General features: G+C 35.3%; 1 protein-coding gene across 3 annotated transcripts in view; it reads right to left on the bottom strand.

Moving 5' to 3' along the window:
- Nucleotides 1-12,294: 12,294 nt before the first annotated feature.
- Nucleotides 12,295-25,957, bottom strand: part of LOC143030921 (uncharacterized) — a 39,959-nt gene continuing 26,296 nt past the window's right edge. For all 3 annotated transcript variants that reach the window (XM_076194180.1, XM_076194181.1, XM_076194182.1), the window contains exon 2: nt 12,295-13,217. In XM_076194180.1, the coding sequence (XP_076050295.1) occupies nt 12,295-13,185 (891 nt within the window). In that variant the 5' untranslated portion in view covers nt 13,186-13,217. The remainder of the gene's footprint in view (nt 13,218-25,957) is intronic.

The following is a 25,957-nucleotide window of genomic DNA, read 5'->3' as shown; positions in this document are numbered from 1 at the left end:
ATTCGCTTCCTTTCTAACTTTCTCTTCTACATCTTCTCATTTCAGTTTACCTCCCACTAAAGATTTTTCCGTTTTTCCACCTTTCTCTACTACTACGCCTCCTACCATTTTCTAAACTTTCGTTGGTGATCCTAATCCTAATCCTAACCCCGGCGTCAAGCGCTGCCCTCCAAGCTCCCGGTCCATTTCTCCCGAGCCACGACCACCAATAAACCCCTAATGGCTCGCAATTCGCCCGGTGGCAATAGCCCTCTTTTTTACGCTACTATTTTTTCATTTTCCTACAGACATTCTTCCCCTCCCACAAAAACCGATCCCGCGCAAGCGAGGTGGTCTTTCCTAGAGATTCAGATTCAGATTCAGATCGCCCAGAAGATGGAACCAGGAAGTTCCGAAACGTCGGCCACAATAGAACTACTAAGATACGTCAAATTTGAAGACAGAAAGATTGTACGTTGTATCGAAGCTACACGCAATAAAATAATCAAAAGTGAATCCTCTTTAGCCTTCAACCTCGTATGTTTACAATATTATATATATATATATATATATGTATATATATATATAATGTATATATATATATATGTATATATATATATATGTATATATATATGTGTATATATATATATATGTGTGTTTATACTGTATATATGTATGTATATATGTATATATATATACAGATATATATATATATATATATATATATATATATATATATATATATATATATATATATAAATGGTTTACAGTCCATTCGCCCTAGAAATTTGGGCGAATCTACTTCATCGATAGTTCATGCGACCCAACTGCCCAATATAAGTTGTTGCGCCCCAACTTTTTTTTTTCAATGTATGAAAGAACTCGCAATTAGAAATTAATATTATGCATTGTATGCAGTAAGAATGGTTTTCATATATGGACAATTCTTTATTGCATTTTCGTCATGAAATAAGATTATTAGACACATGATGTAGTAATAATAGTATTGTATTCTTTATTCTGTATTATTCGTCATGAAAACCTCTAAATAAAAAGACAACATAAAAGGAGACAAAACAGGATGAAAAGATTAAAACGGTACAAAATAGGAACAGTCGGCAACAAGTGGTTGCATTCATCTGTTATAGATTAGTCTCCATTCGGTGAGAAGTGAAATCTCTTCCCCCACAACGCCTGAGCCGGTCGTCCAAATAATTCTTAGAGCTGTTACAAGCCATATTCGCCCTTTTTCTAATGATACAAACAGCAAAGGAAAACAGACACCAAAAAGTGAATACGAATAGTCAAACTCAATTTAATATCTTGCCACTGTTACTCTGAGGAAAATAGCTTATATGTTTAATTTACACCTTTTATGCTAGTCACTTTTCTACGTAATATTTTTTCTAGTCTATACAGTCATATTTTTCCTGTTAGTCAATTTTGACGTTTCTTTTTTTTCTAGTCAACCTTTTACTATGACAATCTTTTCCTAGTTTTTTTTTTCTTTTTTTTTTTTTTTTTTTTTTTTTTTTTTTTTTTTTTTTTTTTTTTTTTTGTTTTTTTTTTTTTTTTTTTTTTTTTATGAGGACCACAGTGGAAATAAGTCTTTTGACTTTCTGTGCCATCCTCGGATGTACAATTATATTTACTATGTATAATATGAGTCTTACATGTATTTTATTGTATGTATGATTGTATCCGAATAAAATAAAATCAATTCAAATCAAATCAAAGCTCTCTTATGCACTCTTAACAGTTGATACCGGGTTGCCCACCATCAACAAAGCTAGGGAATATTGAGACGCGGACGAAAGAATAAAAACAATTGTTCACGAATAAGACGATGGCGAAAGAAACTCTTTAGAATATCTCAGAGGAATAGGACATAACTATCAAATGAACTAAAGTTTTTATTTTTTTTATTTCTTTATTATTACCAATCATAAAAATATAGATAAGATAAGAATAGGGGGATTAGAGGCTCTAGGGTACCTTGTATTACAAGTCTGGTATGACGCATACTAAGTTGATTGATGTGCTGCTGAAACGAGGTATATGTGTGATAGTGAATCAATATACAGTATATAGGTTCAACATTTTACAAGTCTATATATACTGATAACTACTCAATGGGTCTCACGGTTTGACCAAAGTCTTTGAACTGCTTTGATTTAGACTCCTCCCTACTCAACTCACTTTTGATGTAGACTCATCTCCTACTCTTCTCTCTTTATAGCTGGTTAAATTAACCTGTACTCTGCTTTAATTCCCTTTGATCTATATAATGTGAGAATAACACCTTTTTTCTTATCTCCTACTCTTCTCTCTTTAGAGTTGGTTTAACTCTACTCTGCCATAACTCTCCCTTTGGTCTATGTAAGGTGGGAATAACACCTTTTTCTAATCCTAATCCACACATTCAACTGAATTACCATATTGGCAATGACACATTTTTACTTAACACATGCAGCACATTCTCCTTATGATATATTATCACTGTCAGGCAACTTTTTTGTGCAATAATAACACCATTTATCTTAGTCCACACATGAAAGTTGCACAATTTTAGTTTAGATAATTTGTTTCATATATAGTGCATTTCCAATGCATTTTCACACTGTAAGTGCAAAAAATATTGTTACTTGGAAGTGATATATAAGTAATTTTTGAACATTTCTTTTGATAATGTATTTCCTTTCAATAATAGATAAACAATAATTTCAATTTAGATAACTTGTTTTATAAATTTCATTTCATTTGCACTTTGTGAAAATGCATTTTCATTTCATTTCCACACAGTAAGTGCAAAAAATATTTTTACTTGGAATGTTATATAAGTATTTTTTTTAATTATTTTAGTAATATATTTTCTTTCAATAATTAATAAATAATAGTAGCAACATTAGGAGGTCTGGCCGAAACGTCCCACCCTGCAGAGTTCTAGCTGAAACCTCAGTGGCCGAAACGTCCGTCCCTCATTATAAGATCACAAAGGATTACAAAGGCGGAGCATGCCGACAGGAGACCTTTTGATCCATATCTAGGTCGGATGCGAAAAAAAATCATATTAATAATAAAACAATAAATAAAAACTATAATGTAAATAACAAATAAAATACACAAATAAATGCATAGGTATAGTTAAATAATAAACAAACAGGTAAGTAGTAAATAATAATAAATTGACATATAACTAATAATAAATGAAAATCACAGACAAATGATAACAAAACAAAAACAAACAATGTAAGATAATTTTCAATCATTACAGCATCTTACTTAGGTATTTATTTAAATGATTCTTAAAGCTTCGAACTGAACTACATTGCACTACCTGTGTAGGAAGTTTATTCCATTCATTAACTACACGGTTGGCAAAGTTGTTTCTACCTACTTCCAAATTGAATCTATTTCCGGACAGTTTGAGACCATTGTTTCTTGTCTGATTCTCATTCAATGTGAAAATTTTGTCACTTTTGATGTTGTCAATTCCCTTTAAAATCTTAAAGACCTGTATCAAGTCACCTCTGAGTCTACGCTTTTTTAGGGAAAACAGATTCATGTGTTTTAGTCGATTATCGTATGATTTATTTTTGATATTTGGAATAAGTTTTGTGGCTCGCCGTTGTACTTTTTCCAGTCTGTCAATGTCTTTAATGAGATTCGGTGACCATACAGAAACAGCATATTCCAAATGTGGACGAACTAACGATTTATATAGCTTGTTAATGAGTGATGGACTTTTGAAATCAAAAGATCGCGCAATCAGTCCCAGAATCTTATTTGCTTTCTCAGAGGCTGAAATACACTGCTTGGATGATTTGAGGTCGTTACTGATAATTACGCCGAGATCTTTTTCACTATCCACTTTTGTTAACGAATTTCCAAATAATTTGTAATCGTACTTACTGTTATTTTTACCTATGTGCATTACCTTGCATTTACCTGTTAAATTTCATTAGCCACTTTTCAGACCATTGCTGTAATTGATCTAAATCTTCTTGAATATCTAATTGGTTTGAGTGATCATTTGCCACTCCGCACAGTTTGTATCATCAGCAAATTTGGAAACAGTAGATTTTAGTCCATGGTCTATATCATTTATATATACTATGAATAGAGGTGGCCCAAGAACGGAACCCTGAGGAACTCCACTTGCAACACTTTTCCATCCAGAAGTTTTTCCATTTAAAACTCTCTGTTTACGACCATTCAACCAATTACTAGTCCAACTTAATAGGCTACCACTTATTCCATGTAAAGCTAATTTAGTAAGTAGTCTTTCGTGTGGGACGGTATCAAAAGCTTTTGCAAAGTCTAGATATATTAAATCTATATTGTTTCTTTTGTCATAATTCGAGATAACTGTGTTGTAGAATTCGAGTAAGTTAGTCACGCAAGAACGTTTCCGTCTGAAACCATGCTGGCTATCATTTATCAAACGATTACTTTCTAAATGATGTTCGATAGCATCTCTGATGATAGTTTCCATTATTTTTCCTACGATTGAAGTCAAACTTACAGCCCTATAGTTATTTTGTTTCTTTTTGTCACCTTTTTTGAAATAGTTCCATCTGCTTTACCAACTGTGTAAGGAAAGGAAACAACCACTGAATTATACATATAATAAATAAGAGATTCATAATAACAGAATCACAAGTTCTCAATTATACAATACATAGTACGTATGTATATCATTAATCAGACCTAACAATTACGGATTAATCTTGATTGATTAACTGGTAGAATAGAGTCTCATTTAATATAAGTGATACCAACTGATCATCACACATCATCAATGCGCGCGAGATTTATTCATGTTTGGATGTGCTGACATGCCGGTAAATTAATAAGTATGCAAGTTATGATGGACGAGGTGTTGTGTTGAGACGTTGGATAGTGTGTTGGATAGTGTGTTGCATATAAACAAGAACTAACAATTACATATAATCCTTGACTGATTAACTGATTAAATAGTTGATAAATAAATACATAAGACTGAGTCACAGAACCTAACAAAATTGTTTCCATGGAATTGGTAATCTCGTACCCGTCGGCTATAAACAATTATGACCCTTCTTTTCACTAATCTGTGTTGCATTTGTGACTTCTTTTTTTTTCGTTTTTCCTTAATGATGTTTGACAGCGGAAGGTTTTAGAAAACAATTATTGCACTCGAATAATTTACACAATATCTATACTTAAAAGTGACTGACGAATGAAACCCACCGGTGAGTCCTCACAACGAGAGATCCAGTCAAACACAAGATGCCACATTAAGGTGAGATTGTAGCCATTTCGTTGAAAGTGTTCATTCTTCTAATCAACCCTTCTTATTGATAAGGTAAAGAAAATATAGGAACTATCTGACATATTCAGTTGGATATTATGTGCCCTGGCATTAAGAAATATTATATCAGTAGGTAGCACACTATTAATGCTGGATCGTACGTTGTAATTGAGACATTTTCGTCATATATTCTTAATAACGTTCGACAGCGGAAGGTGTGGTTGACAATGAAACACCAATAATACTCTCTCTAAACTATAGCAAAATATACACTTGTAAAATAACTGGTGAGAGTAAACCACTGGCGAGACCTCACAACGAGTTATCCAGAGAAAGAATTGGTCTCTACAATTGTGCGCGTTAACAATATATTTATATTTGAGTGTGGCCACTTGGCGGTGGGTGTGAGTGAATTAATTGAGATGCAAGTTATGATGGACGAGGTGTTATGTTGAGACGTTGGATCGTGCGTTGCATTTGGGAGATTCCTTTTCCCCCTTAATTATGTTAATAATGTTTGGCAGCGAAAGGTGTGTTGTGGTTGGTAGCCATTGTAAAATGGCTACCAAGCAATGTAGAAAATAGGAAATGCAAACAGCCACAGACATACTAGTCCTTATGGGGCTGCTAGTCTTTGAATATATATATATATATATATATATATATATATATATATATATATATATATATATATATATATATATATATATATATATATATATATATATATATACGTAAAGTCCATGAGCAGTTCCACTCATTACTTCCAATCTTCACATTCCTATGCAATCAATAATGCAACCCTCTCGTTTAACCCCATAGTATTATTTACTCGTGATCAATTTTTCCCATGTCCTCGCTACATTCTTTAATGCTTAAACACTTTCCTAGATTATCATTTGTATACTACTTTGACTTCGTTGTGAGATAAGTTTTTATTCTAGATTTGATGTATTGTAATGTGATATATTTTTAAAGGGATAAACAGGAGAGAACACACACACACACACAGCATGTGAGTACTGTACTGACCTAACCTAACTACATCTTCAACTAAATCATACGCATTTGGGTCATCTCCTAGAGTTATAGATGCAATTTCTCTAGCATTTTGGTGCTGTGCGCTTGTTTCAACACCTGCTCACGTCACAATTATCAGCAGTTGTTCCATTAAAGTGAATGACTAAGCACAGCTGGTTAACAGAAACCAAGTCATCACTGAATACTCTCTGGTACTGATAATTATGACATCATTACATGAGGTTGTAGTGCTTTTGTTTTGTTGGTATTTTCGCGCGCACTTGAAGCGCCATGATGTAAACATAGACAGTATATAATATATGGTATTATAGGAAGCATGTGTTTAGTTTATCCTTACTAAGGATAGATATTGACAAAGAAACTGATTGGCACGCACGGAAAAACTAAGACATAACAGAGATCATCGACTCCTATGACGTCATTGACATTACAAAGGATTACAAAGGCGGAGCATGCCGACAGGAGACCTTTTGGTCCATATCTAGGTCGGATGCGAAAAAAAAATGATAATGATAATGAAATAATAATAACAAAAAACTATAATAATGTATGCAACAAACAAAGTACATAAATAAATGCATAGGTATAGTTGAATAACAAACAGGTAAACAGTAAATAATAATAATTTGACAACTAATAATAAATGAAAATCAAACAGACAAATGATAACAAAACAAAAACAAATAATATAGAATAAATTATAATCATTACAGCATATTGCTTAGGTGTTTATCTAAATGAGTCTTAAAGCTTCGAACTGAATTACATTGCACTACCTGTGCAGGAAGTTTATTCCATTCATTAACTACACGGTTGGCAAAGTTGTTTCTGCCTACTTCCACATTGAATCTATTTCCGGATAGTTTCAGACCATTATTTCTTGTCTGATTCTCATTCAATGTGAAAATATGGTCGCTTTGGATATTGTCAATTCCCTTTAGAATCTTAAGACCTGTATCAAGTCACCTCTGAGTCTACGCTTTTTTAGAGAAAACAGATCCATATGTTTTAATCGATTTTTGTACAATTTATTTTTGATATTTGGAATCAATTTTGTGGCTCGCCGTTGTACTTTTTCCAGTCTGTCAATGTCTTTAATGAGATTCGGTGACCATACAGAAACAGCATATTCCAAATGTGGACGAACTAACGATTTATATAGCTTGTTAATGAGTGATGAACTTTTGAAATCAAAAGATCGCGCAATCAGTCCCAGAATCTTATTTGCTTTCTCAGAGGCTGAAATACACTGCTTGGATGATTTGAGGTCGTTACTGGTAATTATGCCGAGATCTTTTTCACTGTCCACTTTTGTTAACGAATTTCCAAATAACTTGTAAACGTACTTACTGTTATTTTTACCTATGTGCATTACCTTGCATTTACTCGTGTTAAATTTCATTAGCCACTTTTCAGACCATTGCTGTAATTGATCTAAATCTTCTTGAATATCTAATTGGTTTAAGTGATCATTTGCCATTCCGCACAGTTTTGTATCATCAGCAAATTTGGAAACAGTAGATTTTAGTCCATCATCTATATCATTTATATATACTATGAATAGAGGTGGCCCAAGAACGGAACCCTGAGGAACTCCACTTGTAACATTTTTCCATCTAGAAGTTTTTCCATTTAAAACAACTCTCTATTTTCGACCATTCAACCAATTACTAGTCCAACTTAATAGGCTACCACTTATTCCGTGTAAAGCTAATTTAGTAAGTAGTCTTTCGTGTGGGACGGTATCAAAAGCTTTTGCAAAGTCTAGATATATTAAATCTATATTGTTTCTTTTGTCATAATTCGAGATAACTGTGTTGTAGAATTCGAGTAAGTTAGTCACACAAGAACGTTTCCGTCTGAAACCATGCTGGCTATCATTTATCAAACGATTACTTTCTAAATGATGTTCGATAGCATCTCTGATGATAGTTTCCATTATTTTTCCTACGATTGAAGTCAAACTTATAGGCCTATAGTTATTTGGTTTCTTTTTGTCACCTTTTTTTGAATATGACTTCATTGCCTCTCATGACATCGTCTTGAAGATCACGTGTATCGAACCTATTGAGGTTTTACTCAAGAGTGACTGATATACTGAATGAGTGAGTGGGGGAGGGCTGGATGGATTGCATGTTCTTAGATCAACACTAGGCCCATTTGCTACTTTATAAGGCTACACAGAACATTAAGATCATCTGTATGATTGGATAAAATGTTTCCTGTAGAAACGATAGAGGATTAGATGTTATTGTGAAAGACAGTAACTAGCAGAGTCCAACAGTGGTCCTCACTGGCACCTACCTTGTTCTTGAGCTATAAAAAAATATGATGGAGGGTACGGCAAACTACATTAACTTTTTTCTTTTTTTTTTGGATACTAATAGAATAATGAGGAGGATAAAGGGCGAGGGAAATTACGAATTATTAGGAAAAAGATCTTGGCAATTTATCTGCATGGAACTATGTGCAATAAAGATAATTAAAAACAATTATAGCTTTAGATAGAATAGGTTGAAACTGAAAAAGACCATCAATGAATTACTCTGTGAGAAATGAGACAACTACAAAAGCATAACAAGATCCACTGAGGGTGATGGTTAACACTCAACACACGCATCTATAATGAACCTCTTTCCCTGCAACTCTTAGATGATCTGTCGCTATGCCATCTTCCCTTAGGTCTTTTCTTTCTCATTTCACACTACATACATAAAGCTACCTTTTCCTTTGTAACTTCTGGTACACTACTGATAGCAACAGATGAATTTACTCAACGATGCCATCTTCCCTTTGTTTTTGTTTTTATTTCATACTATTTACAGTAGATGCTACCTTTTCCTTTGTAATTTTTGGTGCACTAATAATGTCAACAGATGAATTTACTCAGCCATAATTTTGAAAAGTAAAAATCTTGCTGGAAAAAAACTCTTATTCTGTCTCTACACTTACTACTCTCTCCATTTCTATATTCCAAAGAAGTTGTTTGCTGCCTCTGAAGCTAGTCTGTGCTTGGCCCCTTTAGTACCTTTACTTCTCTGAATAGCTTCCTCCACATGATCCATATTTCTCTCTCTTTCCTCTGATCTATCTTTTGTTGATAATTTCGTTCAGTTCTCCATTCAGCCCCTCTTGCATATTGAAAATATCCGTAATCCATTTTACTTTTTTTTTTTTTTTTTTATCTCTATACAGCTGTAATTGGTCTGATAGTGCTAAAAGATCTGAAGGAATCCAAGTAGGCCAGCATTCACACAGTTTGAGTTTTCGCAATCTTAAAAAAAAATTCTTTTATTGAATAGATACTAAAATAATTTGGCAAGTTTGAACAGTGCTATATTGCTGTAATATAGTCTCGTAATGCTAAACACACCAAAGAAAACCCTATGATTATTTTTGTGTACTGTGAAAAAAATATATATAAAAACTGAATATGAAATAGTACTAATGATTAGTAAGATATAAAGTAATATGTGGAAGCATAATGCAGTTATAATGTAATAAACATTTTAATGAAAAGGAGATACAATTGATAAAGTATTAGTTACACCATAAACAAGAAAAATATACTCACTGAAGTCACAGTTTACCATCAGTACATTTGGATTTCACACAAGTTGAAAATAATTCAATATTTTCTACATTTTTTCACTGTCCAAAACATATTACTTACATTCATGATACAAGTGATTTATTTATTTTATAATTTTAGAATAAAAAATATCATGTTGATTTAATGCAGACTCATTAGACTAAACAAACCAAGGGAGAAACTTTAATTGCCATATGAATAAACTAATTCTATACAAGTTGTCAGGAGTTAACTGTAATCTTTATATCTTTAAAATAGCCCAATTTATAATTTTTCATTATATACTGTCAGTTGTATAACAAATACTATCTGATTTTGTTTTACAAATACTATGTCATTGGAATGCATTGTGCTAGTTCTAAACAAATACAAACAGTACTTAAATTATAAAGCTGATGGTGCCTGAGTGTTGTTGTGACATGAGTGTGTGGCATTTAGGGTTCTGGAATAGAATTTTATTTCCATCATTTATGTGTGTTGCTTCATGATTCCCTATATACTATCAGAATAGTCAATTTACAAAACACTTCTCTCATCTGCCCCCTCAAACAATAATCACACTACACCAAATCTTGATTGAACTAATAAAACTATAAATATCCCATATTCTAAAAACACTTATGACACAGGCTGGCAACATGAATGGCTGAAGAAAACTACATACACATATGAACTCACCTTGACTAACTAGACCAATATGGGAGATATTATATTTGACAGTGATTTCATGTTGATCATATGGATAGAAGTGCTGGTAAGCCACTGACCACAATACTAACAATTATCTTCAGGATACTCTTACATGAGAATGATGAAGAGAAAAAGTCACACTGAGAAGGCTTCCCTACCAAATATGGTTTTAATGCAGGAGTATTGTCACCTGCAAAAGCTCCCTCTCTTACACTGACAAGAAAATGTCTTTCAAGTATGGGTGATAACATGGTTCTTGGGATGAATCTTTCATGAGAAAGCAGCACAGTATAATAAAGTCACACTAATAAGACTTCTCTCCTGTATGAATTGTCACATGGATTTGGAGAGAATAGTTTTCTGAAAATTCTGCATCAATTACCACATTGAAAAGGTTTCTTTCCTGTCTTGATCATCACATGCCTTTTAAGACTACCCTTTTGTGAAAAAGCTGCACCGCAGTTACCACACTGAAAAAGCTTCTCTCCTGCGTGGTTCATCACTTGAACTTTAAGATAACAGTTTTGCATGAAAGCTGCATCACACTGACCACACTTGAAAGGCTTCTCTACTGTGTGGGTCATCATATGAGCTTTAAGATTTCTGTTTTGTTCAAGAGCTGCATTACATAGGTCACACTGGAAAGGCTTCTCTCCTGTGTGGGTCATCACATGGCTTTTGAGAGTAACCTTTCATGAGAAAGCTACATCACATAAGCCACACTGGAAAGGCTTCTCTCCTGTGTGAGTCATCATGTGGATTTTGAGACAATCATTCTGTGAAAAATCTACATCACATAGACCACACTGGAAAGGCTTCTCTCTTGTGTGGGTCATCACATGGCTTTTGAGAGTATCCTTCTTTGTGAGAAAGCTGCATCACATAGGTCACGAATAGAAGTGCAGAGGTAATTATTAAACTCTATCTAGCGATAGTTAGACCCATCCTTGACTATGCGGTACAGTTTTGGTCTCCGTCCTACAGAATGGACATAAATTCACTAGAATGAGTACAGAGAAGAATTACCAAAATGATACAAGGACTCGGAAATTTGCCTTACGAAGAGAGGCTTAGGCACCTAAACTTACACTCTCTGGAAAGACGCAGAGTGCGGGGTGATCTAATAGAAGTGTTCAAGTGGATCAAGGGCTATAACAGGGGTGATGCAAACAAGGTCATCATAATAAAACAACAGGGCAGGACTCGCAGTAATGGGTATAAACTGGACAATTTTAGATTTAAGAAGGAAATAGGCAAGAATTGGTTTACAAATAGGGTGGTCGATGAATGGAATAAACTTAGTAACCACGTAGTAAGCGCTGAAACCATCAGTTGTTTTAAAAAATGATTAGACAACTTTATGGATGGGGATGACAGGTGGTGATGGATACGGAGCTGCCTAGTGTAGGCCTTATGGTCTTTTGCAGTCTCCTTTATTTCTTATGTTCTTACGTTCTTATGTCACACTGAAAAGGCTTTTCTCCAAAGTGGGTCATCATATGATCTTTAAGATGTCAGTTTCATACAAAAGCTGCATCACATAGGCCAAACTGGAAAGGCTTCTCTCCAGTGTGGGTCATCACATGATTTTTGAGAACACCCTTTTTTGAAAAGGCTGCATCACATATGCCACATTGAAAAGGCTTCTTCCCTGTGTGGATCACCATATATCTTTTAAGAGTACCATTTTGTGAGAAACCTACATCACACAGGCCACACTAGAAAGTCTTCTATCTTTGTGGGTCATCACATGTCTTTTGAGCTTACCCTTTTGTGAGAAAGCTGCATCACATAGTTCACACTGGAAAGGCTTCTCTTCTGTGTGGGTCATCATATGGCTTTTGATAGAACTCTTTCGAGAGAAAACTGCATCACATATGTCACACTGGAAAGGCTTCTCTCCTGTGTGGGTCATCACATGGCTTTTGAGAGTACTCTTAAGTGCAAAAGCTGCATCACATAGTTCACACTGGAAAGGTTTCTGTCCTATGTGGGTCATCACATGTGCTTTGAGAGTACTCTTTTTTATGAAAGCTGTATCACATAGTTCACACTGGAAAGGCTTCTCTCCCGTGTGTGTCATTACATGGGTTTTGAGAGCACTCTTTTCTCTGAAAGTTGCATCACATAGGTCACACTGGAAAGGCTTCTCTCCTGTGTGTATCATTAAGTGGCTTTTGAGAACTTTCTTTTCTCTGAAAGCTGCATCACATAGGTCACAATGGAAAGTCTTCTCTCCTGTATGGGTCATCACATGTCTTTTGAGATCTCTCTTATCTCTGAAAGCTGCATCACACAGGTCACACTGGAAAGGCTTCTCTCCTGTGTGGGTCATCACATGGCTTTTGAGATCTCTCTTATCTCTGAAAGCTGCATCACATAGGTCACACTGGAAAGGCTTCTCTCCTGTGTGGGTCATCACATGTTTTTTGAGAGTACCCTTTAGTGCGAAAGATTTATCACATAGTTCACACTGGAAAGGCTTCTCTTCTGTGTGGGTCATCACATGTTTTTTGAGAGTACCCTTTAGTGCGAAAGATTTATCACATAGTTCACACTGGAAAGGCTTCTCTACTGTGTCAGTCATCATGTGCACTTAGAACCTGCTCTTATGAGAGAAACCTGCAATACAAAAATCACACTGTAAAACCTTTTTCCTGGATTGGTTCTTCAAGTGTACTTGAGATTACACTTTGGTGAGAAACTTGGATCACAAATGTCATGCTGAAAAGGTTTTATCTGTCTTGGACATCAATTTACCAAAAACAATTCACCAGCAACAATTCATCGACATGCTCAATTCATTGATACACACAATACATCGAAAAATAAAAATATTCTAATTTGACATATATAACTAATATTTTCATTCTTAATTTAGCATATTTTTATCTTTGATAATGAAATAATTACTTTCATTGCCTTTATTTAGGATACAGTATTACAAAAACAAGGTAGAATTTCTTTTCGTAGTATTTATCAAGAATAGTTGAAATTCTTTAATGACAGAATGATTGAAAATGACAAATTAGTATAAACTAAACTTAACCCAGTCAGTTCCGGATAACCTGACAATATATCGACCCTAAATCAGTGGTTCTCATTTTCTATGTTTTCATTATAATTGGTGATATTATCATTGTTGATATTTATATTTATTCAGTTGTTTTTATTTTCTATGTCATCATTACTTCTATCCAAATTCCATTTATACTACATTTCTTAACCACTTCCATACGGTGCCGCACACATAGGCATCATGAGGAGCAAGTGGGTACATGATGATGCCGACGTCGGCCTTTTGATTATATTTATTGTAGTTATACCTACGTAAGATTCATTCTCTCTAAACTGGCTTCATCATATTTTCTATGGTTATCAAAATTCATGGGTGAAAGAGAACGAATGATTAAGCACTGACTTTATTTTTTACAATGTGATTATTATGACGCAACATCGCACATCGGGCAGCTAATGCTGCCAGACGTGCGATGTGCCCCATATTGAAGGAGTTAATGTTGAAGTTTACTTCAATCTTCTGACTCCACATCCAGACTTTGTCCAGGTCTTCTTGAAAAGATTTGCAGTCTTCCTCCGTACTTACTCTCTTTACTAGTTTTGCATCATCTGCAAAGAAGTGTGTGTGTGTTTGTATGTGCATGTGTATACACAAGGCTTTCACAAAACCATGAAATACTATGAAAAATTACCACAGGAGAAAAACTTAGTAAGTACTTTCATATATCACATCCTCAAACATATCATACTGAGGATGTAATATACAAAAGTACTTGCTGTCTTAAAATTTCTCCTCGAAGATAACTTTTTGCATATATCATCAATAAAGGGTAAACTCTTACATGCTGGCACCAATGCCTAGTCTCTCTAAGCAAGCTCTCATGCTGCCATCCTTCCTACTTAAAACTCTCAACAAGTTCTATCAACATGCCCCAGCCATGGATTTGGGTCTCCTCCATCAAGAGGGTGCTTTACTTAATCAGTGATCCCCCCTCTCTGTTCCCTCATGCAGAAAAAGAGAGGGCAGGGAGAAATCCCTTTCAGGCTGTGTCAAAATGTTATTCATATATGAGCACCCACTACCCTCCTGCATCCCCTGCCCCTCCCTCCCTCTTTTGTATAAAAGTATTGTCTCTACGTAGTCACTCTCCACTCATCTCTATCTCCTGTTTTCTCCCTTGCTCAACAGAAATTCTCCTCCTACTCAACAGCCTATTCACCCCATCCATCCATCTCAGTCATCCCCTCAAATTCACTTCCTCCACCTCTGCCTTCTGCACCTCTTTTAATAATCTTTCATCTCTCATTCTTTCCATGTGTCCAAACCATTCCAATATTCTTTCATCAGCCCTATCTGCCATCTCCTTTGCCACTCCTGTTCTGTTCCTCACCTCCCTGTTTCTCACTCTATTCAATCTAGTATACCCTATCATATTTTTCAAACAATACTATCAGCACAATCACTCCTTCATGCAATCTCCTCTTCACATCCATTCCTAAATGCCCATTTCTTATAATACTTTTTAATCCCTCAAGGCATTTACTTGCTTATCTCAATCTACAAATATATATAATCAATGTATATATACATATATATATATATATATATTATATATATATATATATATATATATATATATATATATATACATATATATATATATATATTTTCTTTTTTCCAGAAACCACTGGGAAATTGAAAAAACAGATACCGAACGTTTTCGTCTATCAAGACATTTTCAAAGGTACAAAAAAGTAATACAGAAAGAAACAATATACATAAGGAGACAGAGGATATTCAGAAAGGTCCCATGTTACAAATTATCACAAAAACTATCACCCACAAATTGCAAAGGGCAAAGGTAATGTTGAACTGATCATGATAAAAGTCGGAGACAAGAATATGAAAAGTAGAAAGTTTGTGGTGACCTATGTGCCCCCAAAAACGAATGCTTGGAAAGAGAACAAACATACAAAAATGCTAGAAGATACAAGAAAATCACTAAATGAGATACTAATGGGTAAGGGTAATCTGGTAATTATGGGGGACTTCAATTGCAAAGAAATTTGTTGGGACAGCATGACAGTGCGAGGAGGAGATGACTTGTGGGGCAATGTACTGCTAGACATGACCATGGAGTACACAATGACCCAATGGGTCAGTGAAAACACAAGGTACAGAAACAATGAAGAGCCATCGAAACTAGATTTAATATTTACAACAGAACCTGAAATAGTGGACAAAATCCATTACAAGACACCAATTGGAAAGAGTGACCATACACTCATCGAAACTGTACTAAAGGAAGAAATAGACATGGATAGGAACGAAAAGCATAGGAAAGGAAGATTGATGTACAACTAAACAGACTTTGCAAAACTAAAGATATTCTTCCAGAATGAACTGGGAAAAATTCTATATGGAAGAGACAACAGTGGAAGAGAAATGGAATATATTGATGGATAATTACAATGAAGGGGTAAACAGGCATGTACCAAGACAAAAGCGAGAGAGTACATTAAATGTTGGTTCAACAAAAGATGCAGTGAGGCAAAAGACAAAAGGGACAAAGCTTGGAAAAGGTGGAGAAAAGACAAAAAACAAAGCAAATGGCAAATTTATATAAACTATAGAAATGAGTAAGTTAATGTGAGAAGAGAGGAAAAAAGGAACCATGAGAAGGATATTATAGATAAATGCAAAGATCAACCCAAGCTATTCTATCGGTATGTGAATGGTAAACTTAAAACCAAACAGGAAATGGTGAAACTACGCCAAGGAAATATAGAATACACAGAAGAATTAGAGATGGCCGAAGTCATGAACAACCACTTTAAATCTGTCTTCACCAGAGAGAAAATACAAAATTGGGACGAAGATAATAACAAGCAATCTCCCCACATGAGTGAGTTTACAACATCATAAAAAGAAATATCAGAACACCTATCAAAACTGGACGTCAGAAAATCACATGGCTGGATGGTATTGCAAATTGGATTCTCAAGGAATGCAAAGAAGAACTAACGGACAAAATACACATCATAATAAATAGCTCACTCAAAGAAGGAAAGATACCTAATGACTGGAAAAATGCTAACATTGAACCAATATATAAAGGAGGAAACAAGGAAGAACCCACCAACTATAGGCCAGTATCACTAACAAGCACTATAGCCAAAATTTGTGAGAAAATCATCAAGAATAGATGGGTAAAACATTTGGAAGACAACAACATATTAAACCCAAGACAATTTGGGTTCAGACAAGGAAGATCATGCTGATTGTGCATTCCTAGACTTGCAAAAAGCCTTTGACAAAGTACCACACAGAAAATTACTAAAAAAAAAACTGGAACACATAGGAGGAATACAAGGGAACCTACTAAAATGGATGGAGGACTTCCTGACTGGTAGAAAGATGAGAGTAGTGCTCAAAGAAAAATATTCAGATTGGAAAGAGGTGATCAGAGTACCGCAAGGATCTGTACTGGCACCAATAATGTTTGCTATCTATATGAATGACATGGACAAGGACGTGAACTGTTACATGAGCTTCTTTGCAGACAACGCCAAACTGTTAAGGAAAGTAGAAACTGATAAGGACTGTGAAGCACTGCAGGAAGACCTGAATAGGGTATGGAACTGGAGCCAGAAATGGGAAATGGACTTTATTACTAAGAAGTGTAGCATAATAGAGTTTGGAAAAAGCAAAAACAGAATATCAGGAAAATATACAATTGGAACCAAGGAAGTAAAGAAAGTAGGATCTAAAAAAGATTTGGGGGTAATTATCACAAACGACTTGTCCTATGATAAACAGATTAACAAAATTGTTGGGGAGACTTACAACTTGCTAAGATCAATAAAAGTGGCATTTGCATACTTGGACAAAGACATTATAAAAAAAATATTGGTTACATTGATAAGGCCTAGAGTATGCGGCGACATTGTGGTCCCCCAGTACCAAAAATAATACAAAGAAAATAGAAAGAATCCAGAGAGCAGCAACAAAAATGGCACCTGCACTTGCAAACCTATCATACGAGGAGAGATTGGCTAAACTGGAGTTACCGACACTGGAGCAAAGAAGAGAGAGGTGACCTACTGACCATCTACAGAACCATGAAAGGCACAGAGATAATTGATAGAGAGGACTTACTTAACTGGGACAAGAGAAACACAAGAGGACATGGAAAGAAAATAAAAAAACAGCTATAGAAGAGAACTGAAGAAAAACAGTTTTCCACATAGAGTTTTGGACACTTGGAACAAACTGGATAATGAAAAAGTATGCGCAAAAACCATTCATGAGTTTAAAAGCAAACTAGACACTGCAAGATACAATGGCGGGACACCACGAGCATAGCTCCCCTTCCCGCAAAATACAACTAGGTAAATACAAACTCAAGTTCATATTATTTCCAAAATTTCTTTTTATGAAACAAGACTCAATAATATTTTGTTCTACAATATTATTATTATGACCATAATCCCTTTGGTGGACAAATAATCCACTTTACACTTGCCCCGTTCTAATACTATATTCATGTTGGTTTATTCTTTTATCTAAACCTTTGCCTGTTTGGCCTATGTCAATAAAATCATGGTTTTTACATGGTATGCTATAAATACAACCTCCTTTACTTCTTGGAGAATTTCTAATTAGCAGGCTCTTAATGTTATTATTGTTTTTAAATACTACCTGGATACCAAATTTCCCAGTCGCATATCAAAGATAATGTTGATTTAACTGAAAAGCTGCTTGGACAAAATCACACATTTTATTTTAAGTTGGTTAGTTTCGATATCAAAAGTTTATTCACCCAAGTCCCAGTGTTAGATTTGTTAGGATTTCTAGAAAAAGAGTTAAAGAAGCATGACTTAACACTCACTGCTCATACTATTATTAGTTTAATTAAATCAAATTATGTGTAATAGACTCTAAGTTTGAATTTAATGGAAACTTTTATACTCAAACATTTGGTATGGCTATGGGGAACTGTCTGTCTCCAATTTTTAGTAATTTGTAAATGGAATTTTTTGAAAGAGAGCTGTTACCAAACATTATTCCAAATAATGCAGTTTGGCACAGGTATGTTGACGACATTTTATGCATTTGGCCTAATGATCAACATTTGGATACATTTTGTCAGATTTAAATAATTTGGTGCATTCCATTAAGTTCACAGTAGAGGTAGAAGTAAATAATGTTTTACCATTTTTAGATGTAAATATTCACTGATGTGGAAGATAATTTAAATTTGAAGTTTACAGGAAGCTGACCAATGTCCTTTCATACATCCATTTTTACTCTTACCACAGTCAAAACACCAAGTTGATAGTTTTTTCTTTAATGTTCCTGAGAGCTTATAGAATTTGTTCCCCTGAGTTTTTGGATCAATACAATTTATCTATGACATTGGAGAAAATTTAAAATATCCAAAACATCTGATTGACAAGACAATAATCAAAGCTAGGAAATCTTTTCTTAATACTTCACAGGTCAAACAATTTAATTATAAAAATATGTTAACAATTCCGTACCATGAAAATTTAATCAATCTTCCTAGCATTCTTAAGAGGAAATACCAAAATGAGTCTACTTATGTTAAATAACATGGTTACAGGCCTATAATGCCTGCTACCAATCAAGTTAAACACTCAAATAAAGGTTTTAAATAGAAAGCTCCTTTAAATCATGGCATAGTACAAAAGAGTGCAAGGATGACTTATTCTACAGGTTTATAGAGATCTTGGGCATAGTTCAGAAACTGAGTGACATCCCCTCAGGGCTTCACTTCCTAATGGAGGTGAGGGGGTCAACAATTTTGAAAATGGTCAGCTATACTCTCCACAAGTTTCCATTATTGGTGCCTCAAGAAACAAAGGCATCCTACAAACAAAATCCTGAAAAACTGCTCATGGTATCAATTGAACAAGAGATTTTACAGTAATTCAACATTTCCTTCTCTTTTGTCATGGTTTCAGGTTGTGTTGTACAATTCTTGAAAATCAATCATAGGTTGGAATGAAGTTCTCATTCATTTGGTAGATGGTTCCTAAATCATTCTGTAGTAGAATGGCAATTTTGCTATTTCCTTAAAGATTTCTTATGTGCCCATTGAGTTTTTCTATGATTGCCTCATTATCTTTCTCACCATGGTCTCATGCATGAATCAAGAGGGAAATTGGGACAGTGATGGGGGTTCGGGATCCTTCACTCTATTTTTTCTTCTAATAAATGTCAAGGTATAGAAAGGTCTGGGACAAGGACTCCAATCAAATCACTAGTAACTGGGTCATTAACTATGTGTGGATATGGTACAGAGTGTAACAGCGGAGATTGGTTGTATGTTTGTGAAAAGGTAAATGTGTTAGTACTAAGTTGAAAGGAAAGAGTGGTTTTTATTTTGGGAGCGGGGTGGATAGGGCATCAGGAGTGATAAGGAAGTGAGGGAGAGGAGTAGCACTGTTGATAAGTGATCAGATAGATAAACTGAAAAGAAAAGTTAAACACATATCTAAGTCCAGCTTATAATCTGTACAATTGGCTTTCCTGTTAATTATCAGGTACTAATATTTTCTTATACATGTATATATATATCTGTGTGTGTTTGTGTATCAATTATCAGGTACTATTATTTTCTTATATATTTACATGTGTGTGTGTGTATTCACCTAGTTGTATTATATGGGAAGGGAGCTATGCTCATGGTGACCCATCTTTGTATCTTTCAGCATCAAGCTTTTTAAAATCTTGAATAGTGTTTGCATACACCGTTTCTTTGTCTAATTTGTTCCAGGTATCTATCACTCTGTGTGGGAAGCTATTTTTTTTTTTTCAGATCTCTTCTGTAATTATCTTTTTTGAGTTTCTTTTCGTGTCCTGTTTTTCCAATGCCCCATTTCAGTAAATCATTCTTATCTAAGATTTCCATTCCTTTCATAATTCTATAGATATTTAGTAGGTCTCCTCTTTCCCTTCTCTGTTCTGGTCTCCTCTTTCCCTTCTTTGTTCCAGAGTTAGTAATTCTAATTTGGACAGTCTTTGTTTATATGTCTTTTGGAAAGAGTTGGTGCCAGTTTTGTTGTTGCTCTTTGTATTCTTTCTAATTTTTTTATATTCTTTTTGGTACTGGGTGTCCATAGTTCTGCTGCGTATTTGAGTTTTGGTCTTATTAGTGTAGTTAATTTTGTTTTGTTTTTTTTATCATTTCCTCATCCAAATAGAAAATGTCACTTTTATTTACCTCAATAAATTGTAGGTTTCTCCAACTATTTTATTAATATGTTTGTCCGGTGTCATGTCTTTGCTGATCATCACTCCAAGGTCTTTTTCCGAGTTTACTTTTTTACCTCTTCTTCACCAATTTTATAGTCTCTCGATATTCTGTTTTTACTTTATCCAAATTCCATTATACTACATTTCTTAATATTGAATTTCACTTCCCACTTTTAAGTTCATTTCCAGATCTTGTCCAAGTCTTGTTGTAATGCGTTGCAATCATCCTCCGTTCTTACTTTCTTTAGTATTTTTGCGTTGTCTGCAAAGAAATAACACGAGGATGACAGCATTTTGGAAGTCGCATGTGGCAGTAAAGGGAGGAGTGATGGTGGAGGTAGACTGTAGATTGAGAGAAACAAGTACCGTATTTTTCGGTGTATGACCCGCGGCTTTTTGCCTCAGAAAGGGGCCAAATTTCGGGGGTGCGGGTGATATAAAGGTGCGGGTCATCTGTGGATTCTGGTTAGAAATTGCCCTCTTACGCAGTCAAAAAAAATAAAAAATAAAATGAACGATTAGTTTAGCTGGGTGCCCTCTCGGATCGGGGATTTGCGGGGGGACCGACCGGATTCGTCGTATGAAAGTTGACTCGGAAAAGGAATCGGACGAATCCGAAATGGAAACGGATGAGGTTACTGCATCAGAATTGGCCGATTTATATCACAACCTCTTCCATGACGATACAGAGGATGAGGAATTCGATGGCTTCGTGAGCGATGATACGCCTTCATAAACATTGACTGTCGTCTGTGATCACTTTTTTTTTTCTAATAACGATGTGCTCCATTGACTCTGTTCATAACAGTTCAGTAATGTGCTCTATTATTGTTCTATTCTATTGAAAACTAACCATTGGAAATTGTTTGGTTTAAAAATTAATTACCAGTGTTTGTATGGCATTTATAAACCAATTGATTAATTACCGGTAAACAATCAAACAGGGTTTTATGGCATTATTTACACAAATTTATTAAGGTTCTTTGTAATATATATATATAAGTGCATTAAAATATATTGAAATGTAATTTGTTGGTTATTCTTCATCTTCATCACAATCAGAAATAAATAGGACTGGAGGAATACTAGTATCATGATCATGAATCGCAATGCCGCGTCTTCGACCCATCCCAAAGGCATCGTAAGATCAGTTGCACACTTTCGAGATCACCCCTCTTTCATCGAAGCTACCACTACATCTAGTGGCAGCTTCAGAAACCAAATTGTGATGAATCCTGAAAAGCAAGATATCACCAAGAAACCTGCTAATATCGGAAAACATATATCTTTTTTTTATTTTATAAATCACATAAGCATTGATGAAACAGAAAATTTAGAAAAAGCCTCAACTTTTAAATTACTTTGATCACCACGTCAACGGCCGGCCGTAACAACAACCGCCGTGAGCTGTGCCTGTGGCCACCCATGCATGGGTGGCCACGCACGCCGCGCACGCCATATGACTGCGGGTCATACAGCGGTGCGGGTCTTGTGTGGATTTTCACTAAGGTGTAAGGGGGTGCGGGTCATATAACGGTGCGGGCTATAGTCCGAAAAATACGGTATATGCTTTGGGAGATAAAAAAAATCTAATGATAAATAAACATTTGGGGGGTTGTACGAAGGGGTGATTGTGCCAACAACACTGTATGGGGCAGAAACATTGAACATAAGAGAGGAAGAGTTTAAATATACAGACGCTCCTCTACTTACGTTCATTCGTTTGACGTTTTTTCGATTTTACGTTTGAACTGACTAAAAAAAAATTGTAAAAAAAAAAAAAAAATTAGTGAATTTTTTAGTTTAGCGCGCTCTCCGTAGTTCAAACGATACTTACGCATGACGCTGCGTCCATTGTTTACATTGCACAAACGACAGACTGAAAGTGCCTTGCCTCATCCTCCTCCCCTCCTCCTCCACCATCTCAATTTATGTTGCTTGAATTTAATTTATTTGAAATTAATGTTGTTATTTTACAATGCTATGTGTATAATTAATGATTTAGGGGCGTTTTGTAAGATACGGAAATAGAATTTATGGATGTACAGTACAGTAACAACTTACGTTCATTTTCAACTTACGTTTGGCCGTTCGGAACGTAACTAAAACGTAAGTTGAGGAGCGTCTGTATTTGAAAAGAAATGGCTGAGAAGTGTGATAAGGGTTACAAGGTTGGACAGAGTGAGAAATGATGGGGGATGGAGGATAGCGGGGGTGGAAAAGGAGTTGGTAGATAAGGTTGAAAGATTATTGGGATATTTTGGACACATGGACTGAGTGAAGAAGGATTAGTAAAAGAGGTGTGGAAAGCATAGTTGGATGGAGTTAACATGAGGGGGCAACTGAGGATGAGATGGATGGATAGGGTAAAAGGGATGTTGAGCAGGAAGGGGATGTTTGTTGAGGAAGGAAGGGAGAAAGCAGATGGCAAAGGTGAGTGGAGAATGGCTGTGTATGGATGACACTGCAATGTATGGAAGAGTTGGGGGGGGGTTAGGGAGTGGTTTTGTGTGAATGTTATTTTGACATTGCTCCCTGTCTTCAATGTTTCTGCATGAGAGGAGAGATGGGGGGATCAATGATTGAATAAAGGGGCCTTGCTGTGGATGTGTTGTGTCTTGCTGTATTGCTTCTGACCCAAGGCAATAGGTGTGAAGCAGGGATGGCCCATCATCCAGGAGGAGCCAACATAAGAGGGAGGGAAGGATGTTGAATGGAAGTGAAATGGGTGGGAGTGGAATTGTGACTTTTGACTTTGGTTACCTCCCTTATAAGGGAGGAAAAGCCCTTGGTATATGTATATATATTCTTATTATCTTCAAATGTGTTTTCTGAAATACCACGATTTTTCATTTTCCAACTTTGAATATTATATTTCAATATTCAACAAAAACCCACTGTGTTGGATAAGAAGAAATGAAATAAATGAATTCCATATATTTCAATCACGGACTGTGATCCTCTTCAGTGGAATACAGAAAGGTAAAGCAAAAGGCATGTCTTATATACAATTAAATTAAAAAAAAAAAAAAAATTAAATACGCACAACATAATTCCGCTGTCTTCCAACATGTAGACAAGGAAGGCCATCATATGTATTGGAATGAGGCAAAGATTATCTTTAATTCTAAATGCAGTTTTAAAAGAAAAATAATAGAATCATCCTTGATTAAAAAATTTTCAAATTTTAATATGTCATATGGACAGTGGTCACCTGACTGCATTACCACCTGGGCAGTCAACAAATTGTTACCATCGTTGGTGAAGGCGGGTGACCTGCCCCGCAAAGTACTAGATGCTACCTGAGTCCTACCCTTGTCCCTTATTTTTATTGTATATAAGACATGCCATTTGCTCTACCTTTCTGTATTCCACTGAAGAGGATCACAGTCCGTGATCGAAATATATGGAATTCATTTTATTTCATTTCTTCTTATCCAACACAGTGGGTTTTTGTTGAATCTTTACGAATGTGTTACGACATTACTTTATAGTTATATTTCAATATGGTAATACTAAGCAATTCAAAGACCCAAAATTATGTTGTATTACAAAATATATCTGTAAAATGTAAAACACAAAACAGTATGTATTCATGGTAAGCTAAGTGGTCTGGGATGGCCATTATATCCCCCAAAAATGTTAGGTTTGGTGAAGTTATATTAGTATTATATTTTGATTATGGTTTCAATTTCAGAACAGGTCAGTAATAACAAACCATTATTCAACTTCATTCAACCTGTATTCACTATTGTGTAATATAAGTTGTAACTAAAGTAGATTGCATTTGAAAGCAATACTAATGATTGTAATGTATTTCAGTCAATATCCAGCATTTTTATTTTTGGGGACAATATCCAATGAAAGGGATACTATAGGGATAGTAAAGGAGACATTGTACCAATATGTTTGTTTCCACTTAGACATCCAGCAATTCAATTTTTCAGGACAATATTGTATTAAAGAGACAGCATTACAGAGATGGTAAAGGGGAAATTTTGGGTGGGAAGGCAACATAAAGGACAGATAGAGGCTGAAAGCAATTTGCATTCTTGAGTAGTCTCTGACCATGAGAGAATGCTGATTGTTCAAGGTTGTCTCTTTGTAGTTGGGTAAACTACCAACATGTGGTACTGAAGGATACTGATATGAGTAAATCATGTTGACGTGACCCATTTCCAAAGATTTTACTGTTTGAGGATGATGTTCCTGGAGCCAAGGCCTCTTTAACATATTGACATTAACATTCAATTGTAGCATAGGTTGGAGTGTCGAAGACTAAAAATGGAAACAAGACCATAAGATGGAAAGTTTTCCTCTCTGTCATGGCGACTTCTGCTAGCCCTATTGATTGGATGAAAGCCACACCCAATATTCTATGGTTAATGAAGCAGCATCCCTACTTATAGAACGTCAAGTGCAAGTATTTACAGGTACTCCTCGTTTAACGACCTACTCGGTTAACGACAACTCGGAGTAACGACAGGCTTTATGACGTCGTTTAACGTAAATCTCCCGAAGTTACGACGTCGTGTACGATAATTAAGTTGGCTGAGGCAAATTTGTATGATGTTATAAATGAACTTGTACGGTGGATATTAGCTGTGAGGTAAAGTATTCTGAAGCTTAGGTCTACATTACCATCCTGCAAGCTGCAAAAACTACCTGGGGTACAGTGTGTACCGGTAGTGGTAAATTTTTAGTTTCGACCATGGGCGCATTATAATAGAAAATTAATTATCAATTTTGTAAATTATAATGTATCAACGTAATATGCAATTTTGTGAGCGGAAAAAAAAAAAAATGCTAAAACAGATTTCGTAAGTAACGAAGTCCTGTCGGACGAATGGTACACCATGTTTGTTATGATAGATGCCGATGTCGAAGAAATGAAAGGACGATAAATTAATTCATCTAACCTAAACTAAACTAACCTAACCCGTGTTTAATAAATCATTACCTGCAAATTAAATGTCATCCGGCTTGTCATCGTGAGAGACGTTGGCAGACGACAAGATGGCGTCCCGAGCCTATGCTACCGACTTCGTTCATTAGCAATTTT

This window comes from Oratosquilla oratoria, chromosome 12, assembly GCF_046742065.1.
Source record: "Oratosquilla oratoria isolate Oo_2021 chromosome 12, ASM4674206v1, whole genome shotgun sequence".
NCBI classification, from domain to species: Eukaryota; Metazoa; Arthropoda; class Malacostraca; order Stomatopoda; family Squillidae; genus Oratosquilla; species Oratosquilla oratoria.
This window is presented reverse-complemented; position numbering and strand designations above follow the sequence as displayed.